Source organism: Colletotrichum destructivum, chromosome 9, assembly GCF_034447905.1.
Source record: "Colletotrichum destructivum chromosome 9, complete sequence".
Classification (NCBI taxonomy): domain Eukaryota; kingdom Fungi; phylum Ascomycota; class Sordariomycetes; order Glomerellales; family Glomerellaceae; genus Colletotrichum; species Colletotrichum destructivum.
This window is the reverse complement of record NC_085904.1, coordinates 1105871-1132231: the sequence shown is the minus strand read 5'-3', so window position 1 is coordinate 1132231 and position 26361 is coordinate 1105871. Positions and strand designations below refer to the sequence as shown.

General features: G+C 55.7%; 8 protein-coding genes across 8 annotated transcripts; 3 read left to right on the top strand and 5 right to left on the bottom strand.

Moving 5' to 3' along the window:
- Positions 1-126: 126 nt before the first annotated feature.
- On the bottom strand, positions 127-387 carry CDEST_13465 (uncharacterized protein; the record flags this gene model as incomplete). Its single annotated transcript, XM_062929621.1, has 1 exon — positions 127-387. One exon carries the CDS (start codon positions 385-387, stop codon positions 127-129), a length of 261 nt encoding a protein of 86 aa, XP_062785672.1.
- A 781-nt stretch (positions 388-1168) lies between these two features.
- CDEST_13464 (uncharacterized protein) lies at positions 1169-3601 on the top strand (the record flags this gene model as incomplete). Its single annotated transcript, XM_062929620.1, has 1 exon — positions 1169-3601. One exon carries the CDS (start codon positions 1169-1171, stop codon positions 3599-3601), a length of 2433 nt encoding a protein of 810 aa, XP_062785671.1.
- A 311-nt stretch (positions 3602-3912) lies between these two features.
- Positions 3913-5003, bottom strand: CDEST_13463 (Putative alpha/beta hydrolase-1). The gene has a single exon (XM_062929619.1). It carries the CDS (start codon positions 4870-4872, stop codon positions 4066-4068), a length of 807 nt encoding a protein of 268 aa, XP_062785670.1. The 5' UTR covers positions 4873-5003; the 3' UTR covers positions 3913-4065.
- An 807-nt stretch (positions 5004-5810) lies between these two features.
- On the bottom strand, positions 5811-7935 carry CDEST_13462 (Putative major facilitator, sugar transporter, major facilitator superfamily; the record flags this gene model as incomplete). The annotated part of the gene is made up of 7 exons (XM_062929618.1): positions 5811-6296; positions 6357-6535; positions 6604-6977; positions 7056-7190; positions 7265-7371; positions 7443-7586; positions 7698-7935. The coding sequence occupies 7 exons, from the start codon at positions 7933-7935 to the stop codon at positions 5941-5943; spliced, it is 1533 nt and encodes a 510-aa protein (XP_062785669.1). The 3' UTR covers positions 5811-5940.
- A 680-nt stretch (positions 7936-8615) lies between these two features.
- CDEST_13461 (uncharacterized protein) lies at positions 8616-11053 on the bottom strand (the record flags this gene model as incomplete). The annotated part of the gene is made up of 2 exons (XM_062929617.1): positions 8616-9774; positions 9885-11053. The coding sequence occupies 2 exons, from the start codon at positions 11051-11053 to the stop codon at positions 8616-8618; spliced, it is 2328 nt and encodes a 775-aa protein (XP_062785668.1).
- A 3896-nt stretch (positions 11054-14949) lies between these two features.
- On the top strand, positions 14950-16543 carry CDEST_13460 (Putative pectinesterase, catalytic, pectin lyase/virulence factor, pectinesterase, Asp active). Its single transcript, XM_062929616.1, has 2 exons — positions 14950-15703; positions 15794-16543. Exons 1-2 carry the CDS (start codon positions 15079-15081, stop codon positions 16159-16161), a joined length of 993 nt encoding a protein of 330 aa, XP_062785667.1. The 5' UTR covers positions 14950-15078; the 3' UTR covers positions 16162-16543.
- A 2610-nt stretch (positions 16544-19153) lies between these two features.
- CDEST_13459 (uncharacterized protein) lies at positions 19154-20893 on the bottom strand (the record flags this gene model as incomplete). The annotated part of the gene is made up of 1 exon (XM_062929615.1): positions 19154-20893. One exon carries the CDS (start codon positions 20891-20893, stop codon positions 19154-19156), a length of 1740 nt encoding a protein of 579 aa, XP_062785666.1.
- A 2474-nt stretch (positions 20894-23367) lies between these two features.
- CDEST_13458 (Putative glycoside hydrolase family 10 domain, glycoside hydrolase superfamily) lies at positions 23368-25238 on the top strand. The gene is made up of 4 exons (XM_062929614.1): positions 23368-24085; positions 24224-24458; positions 24570-24772; positions 24940-25238. Exons 1-4 carry the CDS (start codon positions 23561-23563, stop codon positions 25060-25062), a joined length of 1086 nt encoding a protein of 361 aa, XP_062785665.1. The 5' UTR covers positions 23368-23560; the 3' UTR covers positions 25063-25238.
- The last annotated feature ends 1123 nt before the right edge of the window (positions 25239-26361 follow it).

Genomic DNA, 26361 nt, shown 5'->3' with positions numbered 1-26361 from the left:
TCAGTCTCAGCCGAGACGACTTGGCTGATTGCCATCCAGACATTTCCTATCCAGCTGGCGTTAGTATCGATATTAGCGGGGCCGAAGTGAGAAGAACGCCGGCCCTTTCATTCATGAAAGATGCCATCATAGCAGTGATATGCGCAGCACAGCGGCAGTAATAGTGAAAACCCTTGACGCCCAGTCCGAGAAGACAACGACACTCCAGAACCGGGGATGCACGATCTCTCCGTCTACGGCACGCATTGAGGTCTGCGAGAAAGAGCCAAAGAGAACAGTAGCCCCGAAGATGAGGAGAGTCCCGATTCCTATGATGCAGAGGCCCAGCGTCCCAAGTGCTCTCCATTGGATTCGTCTTGGTGACATGCCGTCATTATTGTAGTACATGGACCCTGTCGCTTTGAGGAGATGAGTTTCAGCAGCATGGTGGTCAAACCTCGCTTCTTCAGGGTTATGGCCTTTTCGGGGTTCGTCTAAACTATACTGGTTGGACTGGCGACTCCGTGGTTCAAGTTCGTATGCAGAGGAGGAGTTCTTGGTGATGTGAACGCACAGATGATATTGTGAACAGCAAGTCCGGGTTCAAATCAATCGAGAAAAGAGGGGTTGAATCGTGTAAGGACTTTCTTTGGATGGCTGAGGCCTCCCTGCAGCCTCCTTGTGCGACGCATATGTCTCTCCTCAAGTCAGCATTGCCAAGCTGCTAGAGATAAGGGGCATCGAACAGCCAGCTATATGCATCTGATAGGCTTCACTTTGTATCTGGTATAGAGAACGCGCTGTATAAAAACTTGTTGACAACCTGCGTGGCGTGTGGATGGATCACGGCTGTCCACTAATAACAGTCAGCCACCAATTTTTTGATCCTCGCACAACATTTCAGCTTCCTGCCAAGATCCAAACACCGCCTCTCTTAGCAGACAACGATCGGTCTCCTGACACTCTATTCACCGCCTGACACGGCCTGGGTGGTACACGTAGTCTGGCGAGGCTGGAAGAATGGGGACGGGGTGGAGGGTTGAGGAGATCATAACATACCGCAGATCTCATCGTCCGGGTCCTGGACACATTGTCTTCAGTGTGTACAGAGTATCATCAACTCATTTTCCCCCTCATCCAGTCCCCCCACCCACTCAATATCCATCATATGCCCAAGATTTGACGCAATATGAAGACGTCAGCGGTATCACGACGATTCCATAGCCGCGAACCTGATGCCAACAGCCTCGAATTGTCTTCTCTCACTCTGCCACTGCAGGAAGCCTCTCAACAGATTGACAGTTCTCCATTGCATTTGTCAGTCGGACAACCAGCGCGGAAGAGTCAGAGGAGAGACCCCGAGCAGCAAGATATCACAGAGCGGTCAGAGCCCGACGCCGAAACATCTTTACTCAACGAAAGAAGGGCCTCGAAGGAGGAGATCCCAAACCGCTATTCAGCGCCAGCTCGATGGAACGCCCTCGGTTTCGTGGGGCTCTGCATCATAGTCCCGGGAACCGTTGTGATCTTGGCGGCCACCGCCTTCCTGGCCTACCTCTGGCAGTCCTCGATGCGCGCGAGAGCCGGACAGTCGCAGGGCAGCCATGGTGGGTTGTGGGACCTGATCGTGCTGTCTAACTGGACCTCGGTAACCGTCACCCTCACCGCCGCTGTCGTGCGCGTCTGTCTCGCGCTCCAGATGGGCGTTCTCACCGGCATGATCGCCTCTCTCTTGATTGAGAAGTCCGGCGTTCCCATGGGCTCGGCCCTATTCGTGTCTATACTGCGGGCCGTCTCTGCGTCCCCCTATCACCTGGTCTCGAGAGCTGCGCTGACGACGCCCTTCGCCATCGCCGTCGGCCTTGGGGTGCTTCTGACAGGCGCGTCCCAATTCACGTCGACGGCGCTTCTGTTCGATTTCGACCTCGCCAACATCACAACGCTGAAGCAGACGGTTGTGTTGCCTTACGGCAGCAGCCAGCCAGAGAATCCGAGTGTCGACGGCCTCGACAGTCCAGTCGGCACGCTCCGAGGGTCGAAAATCTGGAATTCCCAGCCCGACACGTATTTTCGGTTTGCTGAACAGAAATTCCCGGGTCCTGTTTCCAATGTCGATGTCGGTGTCGACGTCGATGATTCGGGCACAACGCTACGGGCAATCTTGCCGTTCACCAGCGCTGTGAACCGTACGAAGCTGCGACAGTACGATGGCCCCGCCGTCGTGTTCGACTCCAGAGTAGCATGCATGCGGCCCGTTGTCCAGGATCTTCGACTTTCCATAGTAGACGGCGGGCCATTATACAGACGAATCCACCACTTCGACGAGGTTCTTATCGGCGGTCGATGGTCAACTCCCAAGGAGCCCACGTCGGCCTTGGAAACAGAATACAGGAGAAGTCTGTGGCCATTCAACTGCGTCATGCTCACGCCCAAGGCCGTCGAAGAGGCCAAGTATTGGCCGGTATCCATCTGTGCAGCTCTGGGCGGGTCGTCGACGTGGGACTCCATATTCGCCGAGATGCCCGGGCTTCGTTCCACGGTGCTCCCCATGTCCAAAGACAGAAGCAGAAGCATCTTCCACGTCTTCAACACGACGGGGTCGATAGAATCATGGGGGAAGCACCTGTTGACGAACGAAATCCCGGAGAACGGAAACTACCTCGCGACGCATTCTCTCGAACAGCTAAACTGGACGTCGTCCGAGGAAGGGATCTGGGTACACCTGCGGCCACCAGCCGGCTCCATCAACGCCAGCGTGTCCATCAGCACATGCTTCACAAACCTTCCCGGGATTTTCCAGCACGTCGAAATGTCCAGCGATCAAGACGGCGCTGAGCCCGGTCTCTCGTGGGACAGAGTAAACGCGCGGTATGAGACGGCCCCGATTCGAGATCAGTATGAAAACCTCGGCGACAACACAGCAGTGCGTGATTCACGGGGCATCCTGACCCTACACCCGAAGACCGGCTGGGGCTTCGAGGAGGACGAGAGGAACATGACGGAGACCACCAAGTCCAGGTCACGGATGCCCTTCAGCAGCGTGGCCGACGGTCTGCCTTATATGAGTCTGAGCGGCGCCCAGCGGGACCTCGAAGTTCTAGCTAGCGGAATCCTGGTTCCCGGCGCGTTTTCCCCGTACGCCGTGCACTACGCGCATGCCGCGCTCTTCCAGGACATGGCCATGACTACCGGCAGTCTGGCGCAAGGACTACAGGGGCTCTTTACCGTTCTTCGGCAAATGGCGTACTATGAGATTTCTCCGTATTTTGATATGCAATCGCCGGCTTCGTTGATCCTCTCGAACGAGAGGCTTATACCTGTGCGATGGACCGGTTTCACCGTCGTTGTCGGCATGGTTTTTATCCATTTGGTTCTCCTTGCTGTTATCTTGGTCCTGTTCTTCAAGTTCACTCGGCTGAGTTGGCTTGGAAATGTGTGGATGTCATTGAGCCAGGTTGTGTCGTTGGAAACACAGGATTTGATTGACAAGAGTACAGACAAGTTGGATAAGGAGGTGGAAAAGGCGATCAAGGGAGAAACATCCAGAGCAGGCACAGGATCAACGGAACGGGTCAGGATCAAAAGAAATGATCTGAGGGGGAGAAGCGAGGTTTCCTATTGACAAGCCTGAGGGTAGAAAGGGGCGGTGAGCATTTCTGGCTTTTCTCAGGTGCCGACTGGGTTAATCGAATTCTCTGTGGCCTTTCCTTCCCCTGATAAGCCTCGTGAAACGTGAAGGAGTAGCAGTTGAGAAGACCTCACGACCAAAAGAAGGTATATTCACAAAGTCATGTCCCTTATCTTACCTACAATCCGCTTCCAAGCAAGCATCACAATAGTCGACCGTCGACTGTCTATAGTAGACCCAGGCCAGTGGAAATCAGTAGCAGTACTTGCGGATGTACTTATCAAGAGAAGGGCCGTTGATTGTAAAGAGTCTGTGTATTATAATGGTATCCCTTCGAAAAAACTGGGGGCTCTTCATGATCATGGTGAGAAATCACCCCCGAATTACCAGCCTGTGGACTGATCTAGTATACACGCACATACAAAGTGGAAAATCCATACCCCCAAACCCCGAGACGCTCAAGAGATGTGGCTTTCTATAAATTCGAGGACATAACTTGCGACGTCTTCCCAGCCCTCCTGGAACAAGAGTCCGTGGCTGCGGCCCTCAAATTCCTTGAACTGCACGACGGCCCGTCCCTTGTACGCTTTGTACTCCTCCTTGACGGTTCTGGCGGTGACGATGTGGTCCTTGGAGGCCGCGATGAGCAGCAGCGGGGCCCGGTCGGGCTTGTCGAACCGCACGTAGTTGGGCGCCGCCTGCCCGGCCGTGACGCTGGTGGCCAGCTGCCAGAGCACGCGGGAGTCCGCGGGGATGCAGTACCTGGCCCACTGGGCCTTGCTCTCGGCGGCCGACAGGAGGTTGCCGAAGCAGTAGCGGAAGTGGCTCTCGGAGATGGGGACGGTGGCGTCGGAGTGCAGCGGGTGGGCGAAGACGGGCATGGCGGCCCGGACGGTGCTGGGCGAGATGTAGACGATGCCCGCCGGCTGCGCGGGGCAGACGGCGACGCCAAGGGCGCCGACGCCGCGGGACAGGAGGATCTGGGCGAAGAGGCCGCCGAACGAGTGGCCTATGATGATGGGGGCTTCCGGCAGCTTGCGGATGTAGGCCTCGTAGTGGTCCACGATGTCTTGGATGCGGTGGAGGGCGAGGGGCTTCGGATCGGAGCGGATCTCCTCCTCGGTCCGGCCGTCGACCCCGGGCCAACCGGGCGCGTGCACCTCGAAGCCTCTCTTTTGGAAGAAGGGAATCCAGCGCTCCCAGGACAGAGGGGTCATCCACAGCCCGTGGATGAGCACGATGGGCGGTCTGAAGAAGTCGTCCATTTAAGCCTTGGCCTGGGATGGGATGCCAAGATGATGGAGAGAATGCCAAGATGGAGAAGCTGCCAAGGTGGAGGCACTCTGCAAGTATGTTGATCTCTTTCATGAGTGGAAGAGACACAGGGGGGGATATGTGGGGGGGGGGGGGGGGGGGGGGGGGGGAAGGGGAGATAGATGTTGGATAGGTAATATTGTGTGCTGCTCTCTTCTCTTCAGTTTGAGTCCCGAATTGGTCTCGATGACGTCAAGACTTGGAATGACGCGTCGTCAAAGCCACGATTTCGACTAGTTATGTGCCAAGCATCTGAACGGCATCTCGGAGGGTGGCGGCGTTGTGATTTCGGTCGGGACTTTTGGTGATTTTTTGACAGAACTCAATTGAGTTTAGGTTGTAGTTTATGTTGTCATCCAATAGTTTGATCTGTTGGGTGGGGAGTTGCTCGTCGACGACATTTGATGATGCTCTGTACGTGGTTCAGAACCTGATTTACAAGAAATGCGAGGAGTCCAACTACGCCATTGACTAACAATGCTAGCTGTGATAATGCAATAGATAGTATCGTACACTGTTAATTTAGGGGGAAATGAATTAATTGGCCATTAGTGTTCGAACAACACCATCATCTAACCGTACGACGCCCACAACTCAAACGAAGAGGGAATAGACTGGAAATTCAGCATTTAGTCATTCACAAGATGGAAAGTTATTACTTGGACTAAACTGACTTAAGGACATACAAGCAAGATGTATCTGCTTGTATAACAACTAAGTCTTGCAGTAAGAAGAGATAGTTACAGGATAACTGTCTTCAATTTAAAGGGCCTTCTTTCTGTATAAAGAGTCTTCTTAACAATTAAAGTGTTTTGAACAACAACTCCTTTGGCAAGGGCAAAATCAGAGTATCTCTTACATTGTTGGCTTGTTCGGAAACTTGTTTTCACTCGTGACTCCAGCTAACTCTCCGTCCAGGGCATCTCAGACTCCAACAACGACCGCTCAACTACAATAAAAGGCGGAATCCCGGATGTCATTGTCAAAGTTGTGTTCTAGCCTTTCCACAGAGCTCTGCCTCACTTGACTTCCTTTGCCAGATGATGCTCGGTGCCATCCTCCTCATCCGTCACTTTATCGGCGTTGACCCGAGTCTCATCTGTGGGATGGTCCCCAAAGTGCCTCACCGGCACGCCGTCGTGGAACATGCGGTCCACCTCCTCCAGGCTCCTCCCCTTGCACTCCGGCACGCAAAAGAAGACGAACAGGGCCGAGCACACGGCGATGCTCCCGAAGATGAAGCCGACCTTGCTCTGAAGTGCCGCGTACGGCGCGTTGAGGAGGTACGGCAGGGTGAAGTTGACGAGGAAGTTCATGAAGATATTGACGAGGGACGCAACCCGCTGGGAGCGGTCGCGCAGCCGGAGAGCCGGTACTGAAGACCGCAGTCAGTATGAACGCGCATACTACCGTTCCCGATTTGCCTCAAACTTACCTTCGGTAACTACCACGTATGTCATGGGCCCCCAGCCCAAGCCAAAGCCTGCTCCGAACAGAAGGAGCATGCCGACCATACCGGATTTGTTCGCACGGGGGACCGGGTTTGGCACGCCGAGTCCGGCCATCGTGTACAGGGCGACCGCCTGGACTGCAGACCCCAACAAGAGAATCTTCCTTTACACGGTGTTAACCTTTCACTCTTGTCGATCTACTGTCTTCGATGACTCAGAAATAAAGCTTACCGTCGCCCGACTCGGTCCGCCAGAAACAAACACAGTATAATCATCCCGCTCGACAGGGCCGACGACCCAAGCGTCACGTCGAAGGGGTTCAGCGTGCCGAGGGACTTGACCCACACGGTACCGTACTGGCTCGCGAAGGCCTGGCCCGTGGCCTGCTGGAAGAAGGACATGCCGGCCGCGATGGCGGTGCGCTGGAGGTTCACGCCCTGGAAGAGCTCCTTGGTGCGCCCCTGCTCGGGCTCCTCGAGCAGGGACTGCTGGATCTTGGCGAACTCGTGGTCGATGTCTGCGTCGGGCATCGTGCCTTCGCGGAGGAGGTAGTGCGCCTTTCGGGCCTCTTCGACGCGGTCTCGGAGGAGGAGCCAGCGGGGGGACTAGATGAGCCATCCCATCCAGGTTAGCGAAGACTGCAAAGGGGAACAAAAAGAAGAGCACTGTTTCGGTTGCCCTACCTCGGGAATGAACCAAATGAGACAAATCACGATTGTGGGGATGACGTAAAAGAGGCCAAATGGGATTCTGTAGGCCCGGCTGTCCTGGAAGCTCGAGGTCGCGCGGCAAATGGAATTGATGACGAGACCGCCGAGCTACAAACTCCCCCCGTCAGTTATTCGTCAGACTATCAGCTGGCAACATAAAGGCGCTCGAAACCATTACATACGCCGATAGCGAGTTGGTAGGTTCCAACAACCATTCCGCGGACAGGGGCCGGGACGATCTCGGACTGGTACACGGGAACCACGGACAGCTCGAAGCCGACATAGACGTCTATGTACGATGTCAGCAACTGCAGCTCGTTTTCTTCTTTCTTTCTAGAAGCGGAGGAGGGCGCCCCTTACAGTTGAGGATCCTGCCCATCAGGATCTGTTCCTTGGTCGTCGACGTCACGACGATTGTCGCGCTGATCAGGGCGTAGACGCTCATGACGAACATTGTCGTCCGGCGGCCGAAGCGCGCGCTGGTCAAGCTGCCGACGACGAGACCTAGTGGTGGTTTGCTTCCAGGTTAGCAAGCGTGTGCTTTCCCATCAGTAACAAAAACCGCTTCTTCTCGGTTTCGATCGCCCCGGGGGGGAGGGTTGATTCATGGCGTACCGGCGGCAAAGCCGATGTAGTTGAGGCTGTTCAGCAGCGAGAGGAAGTACGTCGGGATCTTCCACTGCCCCGCCGCCGCGTCGTAGTCGCCGAACTGCCGCTCAAAGGCGTCCATGGCCTGCGTCGACGCCAGGGCCTGGTTGTCGAAGCCATAGTTGAACTGCGAGACGGCGATGAGGAAGACGGAGGCGAGCAGCCGTTTGTTGAAATGCTGCGTCACCGAACGGAGGCGGGCCATGGCTTTTCGTCTCTTTCGTGACGGCGGGGGGAAAGGGGGGCTACACAAACCAAAGGGAATTTTTGCAACAGAGCGTGTGGTAAACAGTGATCACTGCAACAGCATGGTATGACGGGATGATGGCAGAGAGATATATCCCATTGTGACGTTCAGCTCTGCCGTGGCTTTACAGCTCTTTCGGGATGTCGCCATATCACGACGGCGAACCTAGACCAGGGAGCACCAAAGGGCTTGATAGGCATGTTAGTAGGAAGCTGTGGGGTCTCGAACGACGTTGAACATGGGATGGATGCCAAGTTGCAAAGAGTTTACAGTCACGGCGGATCTCGCCGGATGTGTTGATCTTGTTGGACTTGGATCATGTCACTGGGGGGATAAGCCGAGGAGCGATATCCGGCGAGATGCGGCGACGCACTCCACATTTCCCTCGAAACACCATCAAGGCCCTGTCTTGCGTGCTTCAGTTCCGCATTTCTCAGGTAGTTAGGCTAGGCTGGACTCAGGGTGATGTTATTTAGACGACTCGGGCGTCTCAGTCACGAAGTTTCTATGAAAGCTATCCCCAAGCGGAAGAAGGAAAAAAAGAAAAAAAGGATAAAAAAGAGCGAGCTTGGCATACCGATATATGTAGTAATAAACATCATTGCTACCATTGTTTCATTATTTCTTGTCTTCCCTTTCTAGACGCTGGCCGGGTCTGGATCCATGTAGCCCGACAGGAACCAACTCAGCTCACCGCTCATGTCGAACTGCGACGGCGCCACGAAGTAATCGGAGGCCAGTTGGTTCTCTGCAAACCCGGACCACGTAAGCGGCCCGTCGAAAGCCGACCCGATGTCGTTCAGCCCGGCGGCGCTCGCCAGGGAAGCCGGGTATATATCCTCAGGGGCCTGGACCGGGTGAGACGACTCCCGCGGCACCGCCGTCGTTGTCCCCCCAGTGTCTTTGCCGCCGGCGAGCTCGGCCATCTCCACGTCTGCCGGGCTCGTATCCGATGCCCGGGCAGAAGACGGCTGCGGCGGGTCCGAGTGCTGGAGCGCGACCTCGTCGGCCGTCTCGGCGTTGCTGTCGAAACTCTGCGAGAGCGGATGGTATCTGCTGAGGAGGTTGCTCCGCTGCACCTCGCTGCTCACGGGAGCATGCTCCTGGGCCTCGGCGTCGTCCTGCCGCCTCCGGTCCCCGTCCGCCTTCACCATCTTGTCGACGTCCTGCTGCAGCACAGCGACGACGGGCGCGATCCTGGCCATCTCGTCCAGCAGGGCGACATTGCTCCGGCAGAGCGCCTGCACGGCGTCGTCGTCGAGCCCGACCGCGTCGCCGGTGACGGGGTCCGTCAAGCCGTCGTAGAGCCCGCACCGGCGCGCCGTGAGGAGCGTCTTGGTGCACTGGTGCACCATGCTGCCGTACCCGAGCCGGAGCGGGATGCGCGTCTGCTTCGACTGGAGTGCTCCCTTGGCCCGGAGGTTCTGCACGTGCTCCCACAGCCTGGCCTGCCGCAGCGCGTGGGACACGGCCAGGGCGCGCCACTCGGCCACGAGGTCCGGCGGCGCGTTGGCGAGGAAGCGCGGGGCGGCGCTCTCGCGGTAAGGGGCCGGCAGGGCGACGCGGTACAGGTCGCTGCAGCACTGGAGGTACCACGAGTTAAGGGTGAGGTAGGACGAGAACTCGGACGTGGTGGAGTGGGAGAACATGTTAAGCTCGCTGAGCTGGAGGTGCTTGGGCATGTTTCTGAGGAAGTTGATGAGCCGCTGCTGCAAGTTCTTCATAACGGCGACGGCCTTGGCCACCGCAGCTGGGGACGAGTCCGAGTGGCTGTCTAGGACGATCCCTTTCGTAGATCTGCTCGTCGTCAGTTTTCTTTTTTGTCTCCCGGTATATTATCATCCCCGGCTTTGCAAAATGGTTGGAGGGTGTGTGAGTGAGTGAGATGAAGTGGGAAAACTTCTTACTTGAGTACCTCACACCGGAGCGGCAAAAGCATGATGAGGTATGAGTTGGGCCCGGCCTCATGAGACGCCAGCGCTTCCACGCCATCGTCGAGCTTGCTTGTCGGCTTCAGCAGACCGTGACAGAAGGCATGCTCCGAGTTTGGTAGCGAGACTCTCATCCAGCGGTTCGGCAGCGCGGTGAACTCATCGAGGCCTGCTGAAAGTATCTTGTCCATGCTCCACACATGCCAAACCAACCGCCGCTCGCACTCACGCTTGATGAGCGTGGCCGTGTCGTTGTCAGGAGGGGGGTGGGGGTGCTGTCTCTCATCGTTCAGCTGGAATGACACAGCCAGCCGCGCGGCCATGCTGATCATCAGCCACATCTTGCCGAACTGCCTGTAGGCGAAGTTCTGGAACATGGACAGGATCATGAGCTGGATGTTGAGCACCTTGAAGACGTTCAGGTTCGCAAAGATGTAAGCCTCGACCTCCTTGGCCCACTGGACCGACAGCACGCGCGATTCGCGGGACCGGGACACGAACATGGCGGCCGTGGCGCAGACGGACGTGCACAGGATGGGCGGCAGCTTGCCGGCGTAGAACTCCTCCATCATCGACGGCCGGTGGAAGAAGTCGTGGCCGATCGGGTAGACGTGGTCGAAGTATGCCTCGAGGTGCTGGCGGACGACGTCGGTGCTGAGCAGCGAGTGGTCCAGCGCCGTGTTCAGCGACGGCCGGATGCGCTGGAGTCTCGATCCGGCCTCGCAAGGGGCGCTCTGGCTGACGACGGTGCTACTGATCGACTCCGGGGAGGTCGACTGTTGCGGCTGTTGTTGATGATGTTGTTGATGATGACCGGCCTGTCTGTTCTTACGTTTCGACTGCGACGACGACGGATACACGCAGGCGAGGCTCCGTCGGTTGCAGTGATAGCACTGCGGGCGATGGCCGGAGCACTTGGCCTTCTGGTTCCGACACTCTATGCACGCGGCCGCGATGCGCCGGCGTCTGGTCCCGGCTTCTGTGAGAGTCTCCGACGGGGGCACGAGGGCGTGTGGATCGCCCATGTCGGGCGTGACGGAGGCCTCCGAGTAGGTGAACGTGCAGCCGAGGCTCAGCCGGCGGCAGTTCTCACACGGCTCCGGGCCGCCGGTGCACTTGACCTGCTCGACGTCAGTCTCTCTCATGCCTTGACGACCGGAGAGGTTTTGTCAGGGCAGTTGGGCGCCGTTCGTCTTTACCTTCCGGCGCTTACACGTCAAGCAGCGGGGCTTTGTCGGCCGTGCTTCGGTGACCGGACCGGGGCTCGACATGGTGTCTCTCGGATCTTTCGGTGTCGGTGCTCGGGTTTTGTAGAGGCTCTATTGCGGGATATAGCGGTCCATCGACACGGGGAGGGAGGCCGTACGGTATACAGACTTGGACTTCAAGAACGAACGGGCAACACGGCATGCGGCGGAACCACCCGCCCACCCTTGGAACAGGCGGAGCATAACTATGCCCCCGGAATCGCCATAGTGTCCATCGCGGAGTTGACGTGCTCAGCATGCGGGGTCTGTTCTAAACCCGTTTGAACCAAGGGCTACCCACAGCTCATTTGGCGCGGCGAATCCCAGAGCGCGACGAAGCCCGAAAGGGCAGAGCACACCATTGCAGAGAAGGATGGCGAAAGAGTTGCCCGGCGCAATTGGATGGAGTGAATTGAACCGGTGGAGGAATGGAGATGAATGGAGATGAATGAGACTGGAGACATCTGTCAGGACACACATCACTTACATAAGCTGTCGCGCATAGCAATATCTGGGCAAGTAAGTATCCTTAACACGATGTGCCATGAATAGCGTTGCTCTGCAGATTTGAGAGCCACTCGGGGATCTGCATGTCTGTGTTGTGTTGCTTTTTCAAGTTCCCCGAACTCCATCAAGGGTCGTCCCTCTGTTTCAAGCTCAACCTACCATCACAACGCCCATAATTGAGTATGAAAATATCGATGACTTGATTGTATCGTCTGGACATTTGTTCCAACATTCTTTATGAGACGTTACTTTCTCCGGATCCTTGTATCCAACGTCAAGATATGAGTGTATCCAAAGCCCATTGAAGCTCAACTGAGAATAGATAGCTGTTCTACTAGCTACATGAGGTACTTGCATCGTTTTGATTTGGTTTCTGGTTTGTTACAACTCTGCACGGGACGACCAGAAACCAGGGTGTTGCTCTACAGCTCTGTGTTGTATTCCAAACGTTCTACAAATTTCCGAAAGAATCTGAGAGAGACACCGTCCTGAAGGGTTAGCGTAAATCGAGAGACCATGTAACTTTAGCTAGAAGGACCACATGATGTGATGAAGATATACTTTTGAAGGAACATGTCTTCAGAAGTGCCAGAAGAACCATATCTGCTTTGCACTCAATCGGATACAGCTGCCTCTGAATGTCCAAAGTCGAATTGAAGCAGGAATAGCAACCGGATGTATGCATGCTTCTTCTTAACAGCCGCTTTCATCTTCATTCGTTCTTTGGCGATGGCGACAGCTATCATTAGGCCTTCGGCTTGTAGTTGGTTGACATGTTGGAACCAATGTGCAACACCTGGGAGGAGGATATTGGGACATGTGCCGGAAACATGGAGGCTTGGCAAGACTGAGCACGGTAGTGGCATGATCAGTAGTAACCGATAATCTGGTGTCCGAGTCGCACGTGCTGACCTCGGTTTTCCACTGGACGATGCAAGGACACAACACACTTTGTGACGCTGATTTCGATAATGGCTGCCCAGACTCACGAAGAAACCAACCATGATATGCCCCTGTCACCTACATCCTTGGTTCGTTATGTGAATCCCAAACCTGGAGACCTCGAGCAGGCAGCGACTGACTTGACAACATTCACTCGCCACTAACATCCTATGCCCTTGGTTTGGAGTCCCCTGTTGCATTCCAAATGCAACCAGCCTGTTGCAATGCTAAAGGTGACTTTGCCTAGCACATGGTCGCTGTCGGACCTAACCGAGCCGCTGATCATTCGAAACCCTGTTTGAACAACCATCAGACGTAGCTCCAGCCTCTAGGCTTTTGTGAGCAAACTGTGTCGGATCTTTTTGACCTCAGTCAGCTTATGAATGGGTCCTCAGCTTCGACATGTTCAGTTGAAGGGCACTTTGATGGATCGATATTCCTCTCATTCACATCTTATTTATTCCAATCAATAAGTTTGGTGTGTGTAACTCCAAGACATACTGTAGCTGCGGGCCTTGGAGATTAGAAGAGGGATTCTGCAACGCAGCTTATGGCTTCGCACCGACGGCGGCCATTGGGACATGTCTATGTTTTAGTACCCATGAGAGAACATAAGAGAACCTACTTAAGTTCATTGCCGTGCGTCCAGCCCAGGATATCAAGTGTAAATTTGATTGTCGCCTGGTGTGAACGTTGCCGGCTATCCCGGCTCTGCAGGTGCAGAGGCCGAAACAGCCGCCACCCCTGGGCCTGCTTGCGATTTGCCCGTATCTGCAGAGCGAGAGTCTACTCACCCTGTACTAAGTAGAAATGCTTGAAATTTTTGAAATGACACGACAACTCGGGACTCCACCTATTGTGTAGATTGGAATTGCAGTCAGTCTCTTGGTGTGTGGTGTGGACTGGGCATTGTGCATTGCAACATAAAGTAAGTTGATGGTGGGCATGTGCTATGCGCCGCAATTATTGATCTTGACGAAGCCACCACCAGGAGGAGGCCGGGAGGCACCATTTCTTGCCTCAGCAAAAGTCCAACAGAGTGAGCAATAGGTGGAAATGGTCAGGCCAGATGAAGATCTCTTCCTTCGTCTATATCAATCCTACTCTCTTCAGCCACGTGAGCTTGAAGAGGCTGGGCTCTCAATTCTCGTGATTGGTGGAAGAAGCCGCGGAGGGACTGGGCCGCCAACGAACTTGGCACACATAAGCGCTCTGGGCTGCATCTGGAAGTGTGACCAAGAGATCGACGAGGGCACACACGGCACTTGAAAGAACCGGGAGGAATATGCTCCTTTGTGCTGTCAGGCGTTGTTGGTTTAGTACAACTTCAAGACCTTCTCCGTCGGGTTGTCAAACCATCTCGGTCGTCAGCCCTGCAGACCTTTCGGCGTGTGCCAAGGCCTAGAGGTGATGATGGGTGGCGGCAAAAAAGCGAATGAAGTACCACGATATCAGGTCGGCGGAAGAAGAAGAAAGCGTTGCCGACGGAGATTTTGGGCTCGTAACCTCAGTGCCAAGTTTTCTTGGTAAAGAGTTTATTGCAACCAAAGACAAGATGTTTCGTTGACCTCCCTTCGGATGATCCACACATCCCCCTTAACCCCCCTTACCGGGTTATGAGAATGCTACCCTGCGATGGACTTGTAGTTGCCGCCTCTCCTGCGAAGCCCCTGTCTGACTCGCCGATCCCCTACGCTCTGATGAAGTGCACTGTTCTAGAAACAATACCAAGGAGCGTTGGCCCTGCGTTTCTTAATAAGTGTATTAATGTACGTACGGAGTGCCGGGGGGGGGGAGAGTTAGGGTGCTCCCCGCAACCCCTTCCAACCCCACCATACGGTAGAACTCTGGGCTCTGTATGGACATACAATCATATTCAGCCTCCGCGATGTGTTGAACGAGGGGTTGTTGTGGGCGGATTTAATCCGCCAACAGGATGCGGGCAGCTTGTCTGTCTTGCAAGACCAGTTACCGCGTTGCCAACCACACACGCCCCCCCCCCTTGACAAGCTCTGATTCCCGGGCTGGGGTGCATCCCAGCCTGCACTCTATCCCACGTCTTAGGTTCAGGAGCTCGGGATTAGCTGTTCCAATCGGGTTTGATTGATGAAGTGCTTCCTGACTGCCGGTGCCCGTCTCCACCAATCATGGCCGGACTGCACGAGGATTTCGGGCGTCACCAGGAAGACGCCAGAAAGCATCTCGGACGAAAGCTCTCTCTCTTTCTCTCTCTCTCTCTTTCACTCTCTCGCGACCCTCGGACTCAACCCCTCAATAGTCGACGGGCCTTGTGGGAACATCCCCCTCCCGGCCCCTTCCCCCCCCCTTACTTGTATGTGAAGTACATAAAAGAGAGCCAAGTCGCCCGAGATGGAACCAGTCCGGATGATCCTCCTTCACGACCAGACTTGGGACGAACCGACATCACATTCTTTTTTCTCTTTCCGCGAATACTTGTATACCATTAAAACACAATGAAGTCCTTTCTTGCCTCGCTCACCTTTGTCACGGCGGCGCTGGCAGCCGGCCGCACCTCGGCGCCGTCCGGGTGCCTCACCGTCAAGAAGTCGCCCGGCAGCGGCCAGTACGGCACGATCCAGAAGGCCGTCGACGCGCTCTCGACGTCGGACTCCAAGGCGCAGTGCATCTTCATCGACCAGGGCACCTACAGCGAGCAGGTCCTCGTGCCCGCGCGGACGGCGCAGCTGACCATCTACGGCTACACGGCCGACACGAGCGGCTACGCCGGCAACAAGGTCACCATCACGGCCAAGAAGAGCCAGGCCGACGGCCTCAACAACGACGAGAGCGCCACGCTACGCGTCAAGGCCAAGAACTTCAAGCTCTACAACGTCAACGTCGCCAACGCGTACGGCAAGGGCAGCCAGGCCGTCGCCCTCAGCGCCTACGCCGACAGCGGGTACTACGCCAGCCAGTTCACCGGCTTCCAGGACACCGTCCTCAGCCAGCAAGGCAACCAGTTCTACTCCAAGTGCCTGATCCAGGGCGCCACCGACTTCATCTTTGGCCAGAAGGCCATGAGCTGGTTCGAGAAGTGCGACCTGCGCGTCGTCGCCAATTCTGTTGGGTACATAACGGGTAAGAGTCCTCCGAAATAACTTAAACAACCTTTCTCCCCCCTTCAGTCCACCCGTCATCTAAAACACGAGACTAACTGTTCTTGTACAGCCAACGGCCGCCAGTCCGCGTCCGACAAGTCGTACTACGTCTTCAACGGCTGCACCGTCGCCGCTGCGGACGGCAACAAGGTCACCGACGGCGCCTTTTACCTCGGCCGCCCGTGGAGGGAGTACGCGCAGGTCACGTTCCAGAGCACGAGCATGACGGGCGTCATCAACTCGGCCGGCTGGAAGATCTGGAACAACGACGACCCCCGCACCAGCAACGTCCTCTTTGGCGAGTACAAGAACACGGGCATCGGGTCCCAGGGCACCCGCGCCAGCTTCTCCAAGAAGCTCGACTCCGCCGTCTCCATCTCGAGCATCCTGGGCGGCGACTACGCCAGCGCCGGGTACTTTGATTCTGCTTTCTTGTAAAAGAAAAAGAAAGAAAGAGAAAAAGAAAGACACACAAAAAAAAAAAAAAAAAAAAAGAGGAGAGGGAGCAGGGGGGGGGGGGGGGGGGGGGGGGGGGGAAGAGGAGAGAACAGCGACGGTGGAATCTTCGGCGAAAGTTGAAGAGCCGGAACCAGCAGAAAACGCTTTTCGTTGCATTGCGTGGCCCGACGCTTTTCTTCTCTTGTACATACTTTTTTTTCTCAAACCGAATATACTGGCTGTAGTACGCAATCTCACGCGGCGCTAATCGGGCCAGGCCACCCCGTGTATTTCCTGGCGCCATGATTCCTTTTCTTCTTCGTCTTTCTTCGTCTCCCTCTTCGGATGCATCCCGTGTTCAGCTCCAATCGCGCCTCTTGCTCGAGCCAAGTCCACTGATCTACAGTGTGCTAGGGGGTTGTCTACGATGTACATTCGTAACCTTGCGATCTTGGTAAGATACCAGGCCCGAGGAAATCTCCCAACTCAAAAGGAACAAGTTGCGCGTCGGTTTGTTTCTCACCCCCTCCCCCTCCCCCCCCCCCCCCCCCCCCCCCCCCCCCCCCCCTGCTTTTGCGTTCGTTGGGCTTCTCTCGCTCCTCGGGGCTGCCCTTGTCGGCCGTGGTCCGTGGTGAAACTATGGAAAGTGAGGCTCCGTTTCAGTTACACACACACAGAGAGAGAGAGAGGCCGGGCTACGATCCGAAGAGCTTGATTATTCTTGCCGCGGAGGCCAGGCTCAGCGGGCGGGGCGTGATGAGTGAGCGCTGCCCTCCCGACCCCCTGAGCATCCGTTCGTTCGGTTGTTCGTCATTCGGCCCTGTTGGCGACGAGGCTTGGATGCTCCCTGGGATTGGAGGAGAAGACGGGCGCTTAGAAGTCGCACTAGTGAGGAGGCTCAATATGGGCTTCAAAGCTTGTGTTGTCCGACAAGGTTTGATGGTGTTGCATGCGAGATTGAGTCTCCCGGGCAGATGAGGGCCTGGAATCGGTTCGATTTGGGCTGTGAATAGCCGGCGCGCAAGAATCAAGATGGAAGAGGCTGCAAGAGCTGCAAAGGTCTCAACCACAGATGCGAGCGGCCGCTTCCTTGCCGCGCAATCGTTTGCTGGGATGGAACTGTAGAAACCACCGAGCTTCTTCACGCAGCTTTTCGTCTAATTCCTAATCAAGCAAACGTTGGTCAAGCTTCGTACTGTTCTTGTCCTCCAGACAACCTCTCAGAAATGACAACAGACACTCTGAGGAGCCGTGTGAGCGATGAAGGAGCCAGTGAATCCTCTGGAACAATATTTCCAAAGCCACCATTGCCTGTTTTCAGTGTACGTACATCCATCCCCTGCATACAAGAGATGTCGCTTATAAGGAGCACCAAACTGGATCAGATCCTTTTACCAGTTAAGGGCAAGGTCGTCTTTCTGAAATGAGGAACAAGAGCAATGTGCACCAATATGTGTACTGAGTTATAGCCCACAACCGGGGCCATCCTGTCATTACAACGCATCACAGGTAGGCCCTAGTAGCGGTGTAAACCAAGTGGCTGCAGGGGTTCTCGAAGTGTCCGATTTTGGATATCTCAAAGACGTCCGGCGAACAGCAACACGCGTCAAAGCGTCCTACGGCGCTCACGCACTACATGCTTAGGTGGAATCTCGATATACAGAAATAAAGCCTTTAGGTGTCTTCAATATGGTGGGGAACGTTCAGAGAGGGTTGAATCAGTTATGACCGTCGCCTCGAGGCTGGGGGGATGCGTTTCCAGAGTGCCAGCACCACTTCCAGTATCACAAGGAACGTTGCGATCCACTTTCTGTTAAGAAAATCTATAAGGTTTCAGGTGCTAGATCAGCAGCAAACATGGTCTTGGGCGGTCCATCATATATGTCTAAGTGTAACATGTGCTTATTGTCAGAAACAGCAGTAGAGTCATCCGACATCAGCTCCTAGTAAGACTGGTTTCTCAAGTGCAGAGAGAGGGTCCTATCTACGTAAATCTTCTTTTACAACCGGGTCTTGTCTTGGTTATCTGATCTATTTTTTGTTTTCGGCGGATCAGTACTCCGTTTAGCAGTCCGTTGTGTCTTGACAAGAATTCTATAACTTGATGTGTGAATCATCGGACCATCGCTTCCATGGCGTGTGCCACTCGGAGATTCCATCATCAGAAGGGACCGTTTACACATGAGTCCGACAGGTAGTGGGCCTGGCGTTAAGCAACGAAGGCGATTAATAATGACCGTTATCAGTGAACCAACATGGGTTAACTGATAGCCAAAACCGTGTCCGTAGAACAGTTTTGATACATACCAAACACATTGCCAGTCGAGCAGAAGCAGGCAGCTCGATCAAGCTGTCAGAGATGCAGTTTCGAGTAAGAGGATCAAGTCGCGCGATGGGCCTCAAGCAGTAAATGCATCCATTCTCTCATTTCTGGTCCACTCTCTAGTCACCTGAGAAGAGACGATCCATCCATTTTCAAGGATGGTGTAAACATGGCCTCTATCAGCCTGCACTGCATCCAGAAGCACTCGACCCCCCCGACATTTACCATGCGCTCTTTTGCCAAAGGTGACGGACGGCATGGCAGACACGCGTCAACTTTGATGGCACTACATACCCAACGGATTCAAGAAGTAGGTCCAGTGCAAAATCAGTTTCATCGTTAGAGACGTCTCATCGTAATCATTCAAGAAGAAGAAACTATGCAAGACTAAAAAAGATACTAGAACAAAAACTGCGAGCCTCGTCAGACTCTCTTAACAAGAACCCCCCTCCCCCGGCGCTGAGGGCGAGATATCAGCACTGCCGCTGGAAGGGGTGGTTGAAAATCATGCGGAGTAGAGTGAGAGCTCGACCCTCCATATACGCCTCCGCTATGCCAAAAGAATATGTCTCAGTGAAAGAAGAAAAAGGGTGAACGAAACAAGAATCAAAACCTCATTTCCCCGTCGGCCCTGTAATCACACACACACACACACGCACACAAAGATTTTCAAACCGGCTGTGCCTTGTCGACGCAGGCCTGCTTCCTCCTCCTCTCCACCGACACAAAGGTCGAGGTGACGCGCGTCAGAGGGGGCTTCTCCTCCTCCTTCTTGTCCTCGTCGGCCTCGCGGCCGGCCTTGCCCGTGATGAGCTCCAGCTTCTCGCGGAACGAGTCGTCGTAGTGCGAGAAGACGGACGAGGCGCGGTGGCTGTCGAGCGACGAGCGGGTCGTGGCCCCGCCGCCGCCGCCGCCCCCGTACGAGGAGAAGGTGTCGGCGATGGACGACGGACGGCTCCGGGTCGAGTTGGACCGCGTGAGGGGGAGGCCCTGAAGCGGCGGTTTCTGGAGCTGCTGCTGCTGCTGCTGCTGCTCCTGCTGTCTGCTCTCGAACCTGGCCAGCTTGTCGGCCACGCTGCCCTGCATCGTCTTGAGCACGGGGAGGTCGCCGTTGACGGAAGACCGGTTCCTTTTGCCGGCCTCGAGCTCCCGGATCCAGGCGAGGCGGTCCGCGCCGAGGCGTACCGACGTCTGTCGATTGGGGATCCCGCGCCACGGCGCCGAGGCGGACGGCGGCGCGGACGGTCTCGGCATATGAGCAGCAGCAGCAGCAGCCGACGGCGCTAATGTCGGCGCCGGTTGCCAGGACCGTCTCCGGTCCGTCCGGGGGATCTCCGCGGGCGACGGGTTCGGCCCCGCCGGAGTCGCCGCCGTCGAGGAGGACGCCGACGTCGACGACAAGGAGAGCATCGCCGTGGGCGTTGAGTGGCGCTTCTTCTCCGCGCTTTGGCGTTCGTGGTGTTGGTGCGGCGTGAGCCGTTGTTGCTCGGCAACGGCAAAGGCACCGGCATGTTGGCGGGGCCTGGCGAGAAAGGGTCCTGGCGTGGCGGTGACGGGGGCGCCGGTGGGTGCCGCTGGAGTGAACGCGGCGCGTCGTGGCTCACGCAGCTGCACCCTGGCAGGCGGTTTTGAGTCCTCGGCGGCGGGTACGGGTTGAACGCGAGTGGGCGCTACTGTACGCGAGGTTGCTAGGGGTGGCCAGGGCCTCGGGTTGTGTGTTTGAACATGACTGGATGAGCTGATGATGGTCACGGTGACGGCAGGGCTTGAAGTTGATGAGTGTGCCGCGTGTGCAGTGTGATGATGAGCGGCACCGGCACCGGCAGCGGAAGCGGCAGCGGAGGCGGGAGCAGCAGGGCCAGGGCGACGTTCCTGGGTGGGGGCCCTGGCGGGTTTCCTTACGGGTGGTGAGTAGCGTGACGGTGAAGACGTGTCAAGTGAAGGCGGCAGCTGATCGACGACCGCCGGCGCTGAAGGCGCGATGGTGGTGGTGGTGGTGGTGTTCGTCGTCGTCGCGGCCTTCCTGGCGAACATGTCGGCGATGGGCGTCGTCGACGACGAGGTCGTCCGCTGAGGCTTCTTCTGCTGCTCCTCCGCCTCCTTCTTCTTCTCGGGCTGCTGGACATCGCGGAAGGCCTCGAGCGACAGCAGGTCGATGTCGAGGCTCGACGTCCCAAAGTCCTGGACCTGGACCCGCGGGAGGACCTTTGGGTGCAGGCTCTCGTCGAGCGATGGCCGCTCATGCCGTGACTCGCCGAGGACCGACATGGTGGTCTTCTTCGCCAGCCCGCGGCCGCGGCGGACGAAGCCGGACAGCTTCTCCCTCACGGAGGCGGGCCGTCGCGAGGCGGCCGGCGTCGTCATCGTCGACACGACGGTCCAGTCGCCGCTGTTCCGTTTGCTCGACATGTTTTGCTGTCCAATCTGTTTGGGTTTTGATCGGACGGTCTTCGCCCGCCCCCTTTTTTTTTTGTCCCTTTCTTTCTGGTGGTCGTTTTCAAAAGCGGAGGAGGGACATGGAGATCTCAAGGCGGGCAGAGGCGAAATCGCCCGCCGGTGGGGATCACGTGAGGTAAACAAGATTGGCCCGGGGATTCGCATTGATGCATGGGCCGTGATTGCCACTATTAATTTGTTTCGGAGCTTCGTCCATCTGCCCCTGACCGGGGTTTTGGGGGGCCGGGAACCGGGAGGCCGGAGAGCGCCGGTCAGGGCGGCCGAGACGTGCAGGCATGTTTCTCCGGGATCACGTGTCCCGGCATATGTTCTTTATTCTTTACAGATAGATTACTCTTTATTCTGTTTTTTGTATGTTATATACCAGAGTATCGGAGTTGCCTACGGGGACTACGGGGAGGTGGATGGCTGCACTTCTAGTGGTGTTACCGATCGCTGGGATGTGAAGGGATGCCATCCTTGCATTGTATCGCGTCCATGCGTCGGATGTACGATGTATGTACGAATGTATGCACATACATATTCTCCCTGCCAGCCTGGCTCGTTTCCCCTCCTGTCCTGATTCGTGTGCGAGCCGTGTAGCAAGCAATATCGCTTACTAAGTGAGACTGTGGTCGTCATGTTTGTTTTCTTGACTGAAAGAGAGATGGCCCAAGGGCGGCCGGCAACCACACCAACGCATTCTTCAGGGTCTCACTCAGTCTTTTGAGGAATTGGAGAAATAGCCCCACGCTGCGCCGCGGACGAACGAGAAAGGGGGAGTCTCCCCATGACACAACACAGCGGTGGGAATGATGGAGACTGCCCCCACCGCCCTGCATTCCTCAATCCACCCTGAACAAGAGCCACTGGAGAAGAGTTCCTTAACTGTGCTGTGTTATCAGTCATGGTTATGTCTGACGGGACATGAACATGAACATGAACATCAAACCCAAAGGGAAAAAGACCGCGACACTGACATGTCCTTGTCCGGCGGGGGAACACGTATTTATCAGTAGTTCCTTCGACTGAGTCTTCGTGTCTAGGCTAACCCTGCTCAACGGGCCCCCCCATAACTCGCTTTCGCATGTTCGGGGCGCCCGCAATTTTGATGAAGAGACCATAGAGAAAGGCTCTCTCTCTCTCTCTCTCTCTCTCTCTCTCTCTTTACACCAAACTCCGCCCGGAAAATGAATCGTCGTCATCGCACTTGTCATTCTCTTACCCACTTATCTTTCAGGAAATCGAAACCCGCGCCATTTGTTTGATAGTATTGTAAATGCGACCTGAACGCCTTCCACAGGCTGCATCCCAACAGCCCAAGGTTACACAGTCTTCACCAGTCTCAACCTGTTTAGCGCCAGTCGCAGCGTAAGGGGTCCTATTTGTAAATCTCCTTGCTGTTTGCAATCATCTTGCTCTTTGACCTTTTAAAGTTCTTTGAGATCATGCGAGCCCAGGATGGGTTTGCACGGTGGAGATCCCCGGTCGACGGTTGACGATGAGGTGAACCATGAGTAGTTTATCTCGCGGGCTGCGCAGATGCCGTCGATTTTGCCGCCGACTCGGTGAGACGTTTCGTTTGAGACATCTGCGAGAACTATGACGTTCGTCGCAAAGTGCGGCATTGCCCGTGCATCCTCGATGCATAGCTAGCAGGACGTACGTACATGGGTGCAGATGATGCAGAGAGAGGGCTTGCAAATATCCGCGGACCTTGCTGGATTTCTGGTCCGTTCCTGAAAAAAGAAAAGAAGAAGAAGAAGAAGAAGAAGCAGAAGCAGGAGAAGAAGAAGAAGAAATAAGAAAGAAAAGAAAAAGAAAGAAAAACGACGCCGATCTACTTGCCCTTCTAGGGTCTCAGACACCCTCCCGCCTTCGACATTTGTCTCCGCAGATGCCATCTGCCGCTGTCAGCTTGTCGCCATGGCGTTAGCCATGCTATGGATGGTACATGATATGATGATGCCAAGGTGTGTTTGCCATATCATAGTTCATGATGCCGGAGATTAACTCTGCGCCATCAAACTCCGTCGGGCCCCGGCGTCAGGTCCCCGGCAATGCAAAACTGCGTCGATGCATGGCCGATATCTCGAAATCCCCGGGTCTTCCCCAGTTCTTCACGGCAACGGATAGTCTGGGGGGTGAGCAGCGTCGGTGAGTTTTTTTTAAAAAATTATTGTTGTATTTTGGCATGTCCAAGGCGAATTTAGCCCCCTCTTTGACTAGACAAGTCGGTGATATATGTACTGCTTAGTCGTTGGGCAGCCACCACATCTTTGCTCGGCGCAACATCGAAGCCCGTCCCCTGTCGATCGACCACGGTAGCAATCATGATCACTATATTTGAGTTGAGGACTTTGCGGCATAGGTGGGATATGTCCCCGACGAACCCAAGCTTTCTTTTTCTTGTTTTTTTTTTTTGCTTTTTTATCTCATGGCACGCCCTTCAAAAGTCGAGAAGCACCTCGAAAACGTGCCGGGCAGTAGTTTCGTTCCGCTCTACCACCTTCACGGGCAACGTACACACTCATTCACTCACTCACTCACCACCCACGCTCATTACTTGTCGTCGCTCCTTTTATTCTTAGGTTCTTTTTTATATATAATTCGTACATCTTCTCAGTCTCTCCTTGGATCATGAAGTTCTCTCTCGCCCTCGCCGCGGCGCCGTTGGCCGCCCTCGCCACGCCGCTGGGCGTCGCGCCCGCCGCGCACTCCCCTCACTCATCCCACTCTCACTCCCTCTCCCATCGCCATCCGATCCCGGTCAGGCTCGCCGAGCGCCAGGCCTCCGACAGCATCGACGCGCTCTTCAAGAAGAGGGGCAAGCTCTACTTCGGCGCCTCGGGCGACAACGGCATCATGCAGCAGGGCAGGACGGAGGCCATCCAGCTGGCCAACTTCGGCCAGGTGACGCCCGAGTACTCGATGAAGTGGGACGCCACCGAGCCCGCGCCGGGCAACTTCACCTGGGGCAACGCCGACTACCTCGTCGACTGGGCCCAGACGAACGACAAGTCGGTCCACGGCCACACGCTGCTGTGGCACACGGCGCTACCGACGTGGGTGTCGGACATTAGTGACAAGAAGGTCCTCACCAAGGTCATCGAGAGGCACGTCCAGACCGTCGTCGGGCGGTACAAGGGGAAGATCAGGTCTTGGGTGAGTGGTGTTGTTATCTCTTTCACCCCGGGCGCCGGCGGGCATCCACCCCCCCCCCCCCCCTTTGATGATGATGCAAAACCAAAGGGCAAGGAAACACACACTGACCGAGCGGCGACACGTGTGACGGAAAAATAGGACGTCGTGAACGAGATCTTCAACGACAGCGGCACGCTTCGGAACAACACCTTCTTCAACGTCCTGGGCGAGTCGTACGTCGGCATCGCCTTCCGCGCCGCCCGGGCCGCCGACCCGGCCGCGAAGCTGTACATCAACGACTACAACCTGGACAACAAGGACTGGGGCAAGCTCCCCGCGCTCGTCAACAAGGTGGACCAGTGGATCGGGCAGGGCATTCCCATCGACGGGATCGGTACGTCAAACCTGTGTTTGCGTGCACATGTGTGTGTGTGTGTGTGTGTGTGTGTGTGTGTGTGTGTGTGGAAGAGAATTGAACAATATTGACATCACTCGGAAAACACAGGCTCTCAGTCCCACCTCGTGCCCAACATGTCGAGCAACGTCGAGGCGGCGCTCCACGCGCTCGCGGCCTCGCGGGTGTCCGAGATCCTCATCACCGAGCTCGACATCGACACGGCGCCGCCGGCCGAGTACGCGACCGTCGTGGGCGCGTGCCTCAACGTTCCCAAGTGCCGCGGCATCACCGTCTGGGGCGTGAGCGATAGGGTAAGACGGAGAGATGGCGAACGAACATCCCCCCCCCCCCCCCCCCCCCCCCCTTTTCGTTTCTTCGGTACACTTTTTGGTGGTGATGAGGAGGGGTTTTTTTTTCTTCTTCTTCTTTTTTTCCACCCTGGGTGTTTTCTGTGGCTGACATTCTCGGATTCTTTTAGCAATCGTGGAAGAGCGAGAAGAAGCCGCTCTTGTTCGACGAAAACTACAACCCCAAGCCGGCCTACGACGCCATTGTCAAGAAGCTGAAGGGCGTGGTGAATGGGTGGGTTTATGAGGGCTAGACGGTTGACCACCATTTCAACTTGGGACTCGACTTACATGTAGCATGTAGCTGGTAGTCAAGTCAATGAAGCCAGTATTCGCCAGTTGGGTGACTTGTGCGGCAATCCTCATGGGTTGATGTTCCTGTGGCCATCACTCATCACTTGTCGACGATGAATGTCATGACATGACACGAGAAAACTCTAAATGAAAGTGCCCCCCATATGGGTCAGAATAATTGTGATTTGATGCATACTTATAGGTCCTTGGTTTCAAAGAAGGGCCCACCACAAGGTATTGCATTGGGTTTAGTGCAGCTTGACTTCCTTCTCGTCTCTCAACGTTGCTGGTCGAGCATTACAGAGTTCAGAATACAGGGGAGCGAAATCAAGGAGGAGGAGGAAAGGCGGAGGAGGCAAAGGTGGAGGAAGAGGAAGAGTAGAGTAGAGTTTTGGCCAACCGTTCCTACGCTACGCTACTCTACTCTACTCTACTCTATCCGTACTCTACTCTACACTCTCCCTCTCCATGGTCGGCGTAAAAAGTCCGTCTCTCCGGGAAGCCTGACGGCTGACCAACCCATATGAGTCGGTGGTCGGCCAGAAGCAGGGGGGGCCTAGTGCAATAAATTCGACAATTTGGGTCCCACGTTCCAGGATCTGCTGGAAGCGCAAGTTTTCGCTGTCCGGATCCGCCTGAAAAAGAAGCGAGCGCACCACTCACTCCCTCCCCCGCTGGAACCCCCATAACACGGCTGACTACCCATACGTCAATCAACAAAGCGAGGATTCTTCAAGCGGTACGGCACGCTTCCCCTGATGGACGGATACTAGCATCTTAGCCATACATGTGACTTGGTACTTCCGGGGCCGTGTATCCGTCCATACTCGCTTGAGAGCACAAAGAGTCTGTTGCTACTGGCTGATGAGCTTTTAAGGTACAGTTTTTAGCTTAACAATCAGACTAAAACCAGGTTAGAGTTGGGATGGCAGACAGCGTGTAAGATGGGACCATACCATACCCATCAGCCCCGGGACACGGCGAGTCGCAGAGCAGGCGGGGGTAGGGGTAGGGGGAGGGATCGTCCGTCAGCTCGGCGAACATAAGCGCCGATACGCCGTGATTTGTGTTCCGGATTCATGTTAGACTACGCCCCGTGGACGTGAACGTGGACACTAGAAGGAGATTTATCCACCCAGGACCAACAGGCCCCCCCCCCCCCTCCCTTTGCCGACTCATCGGACGCGTGGGCTTTTCTTTCGACCGCGCCGAAGCCGAGTCCAGCCCACCTCCCACCACCGGATGCTTCCATGGTCATG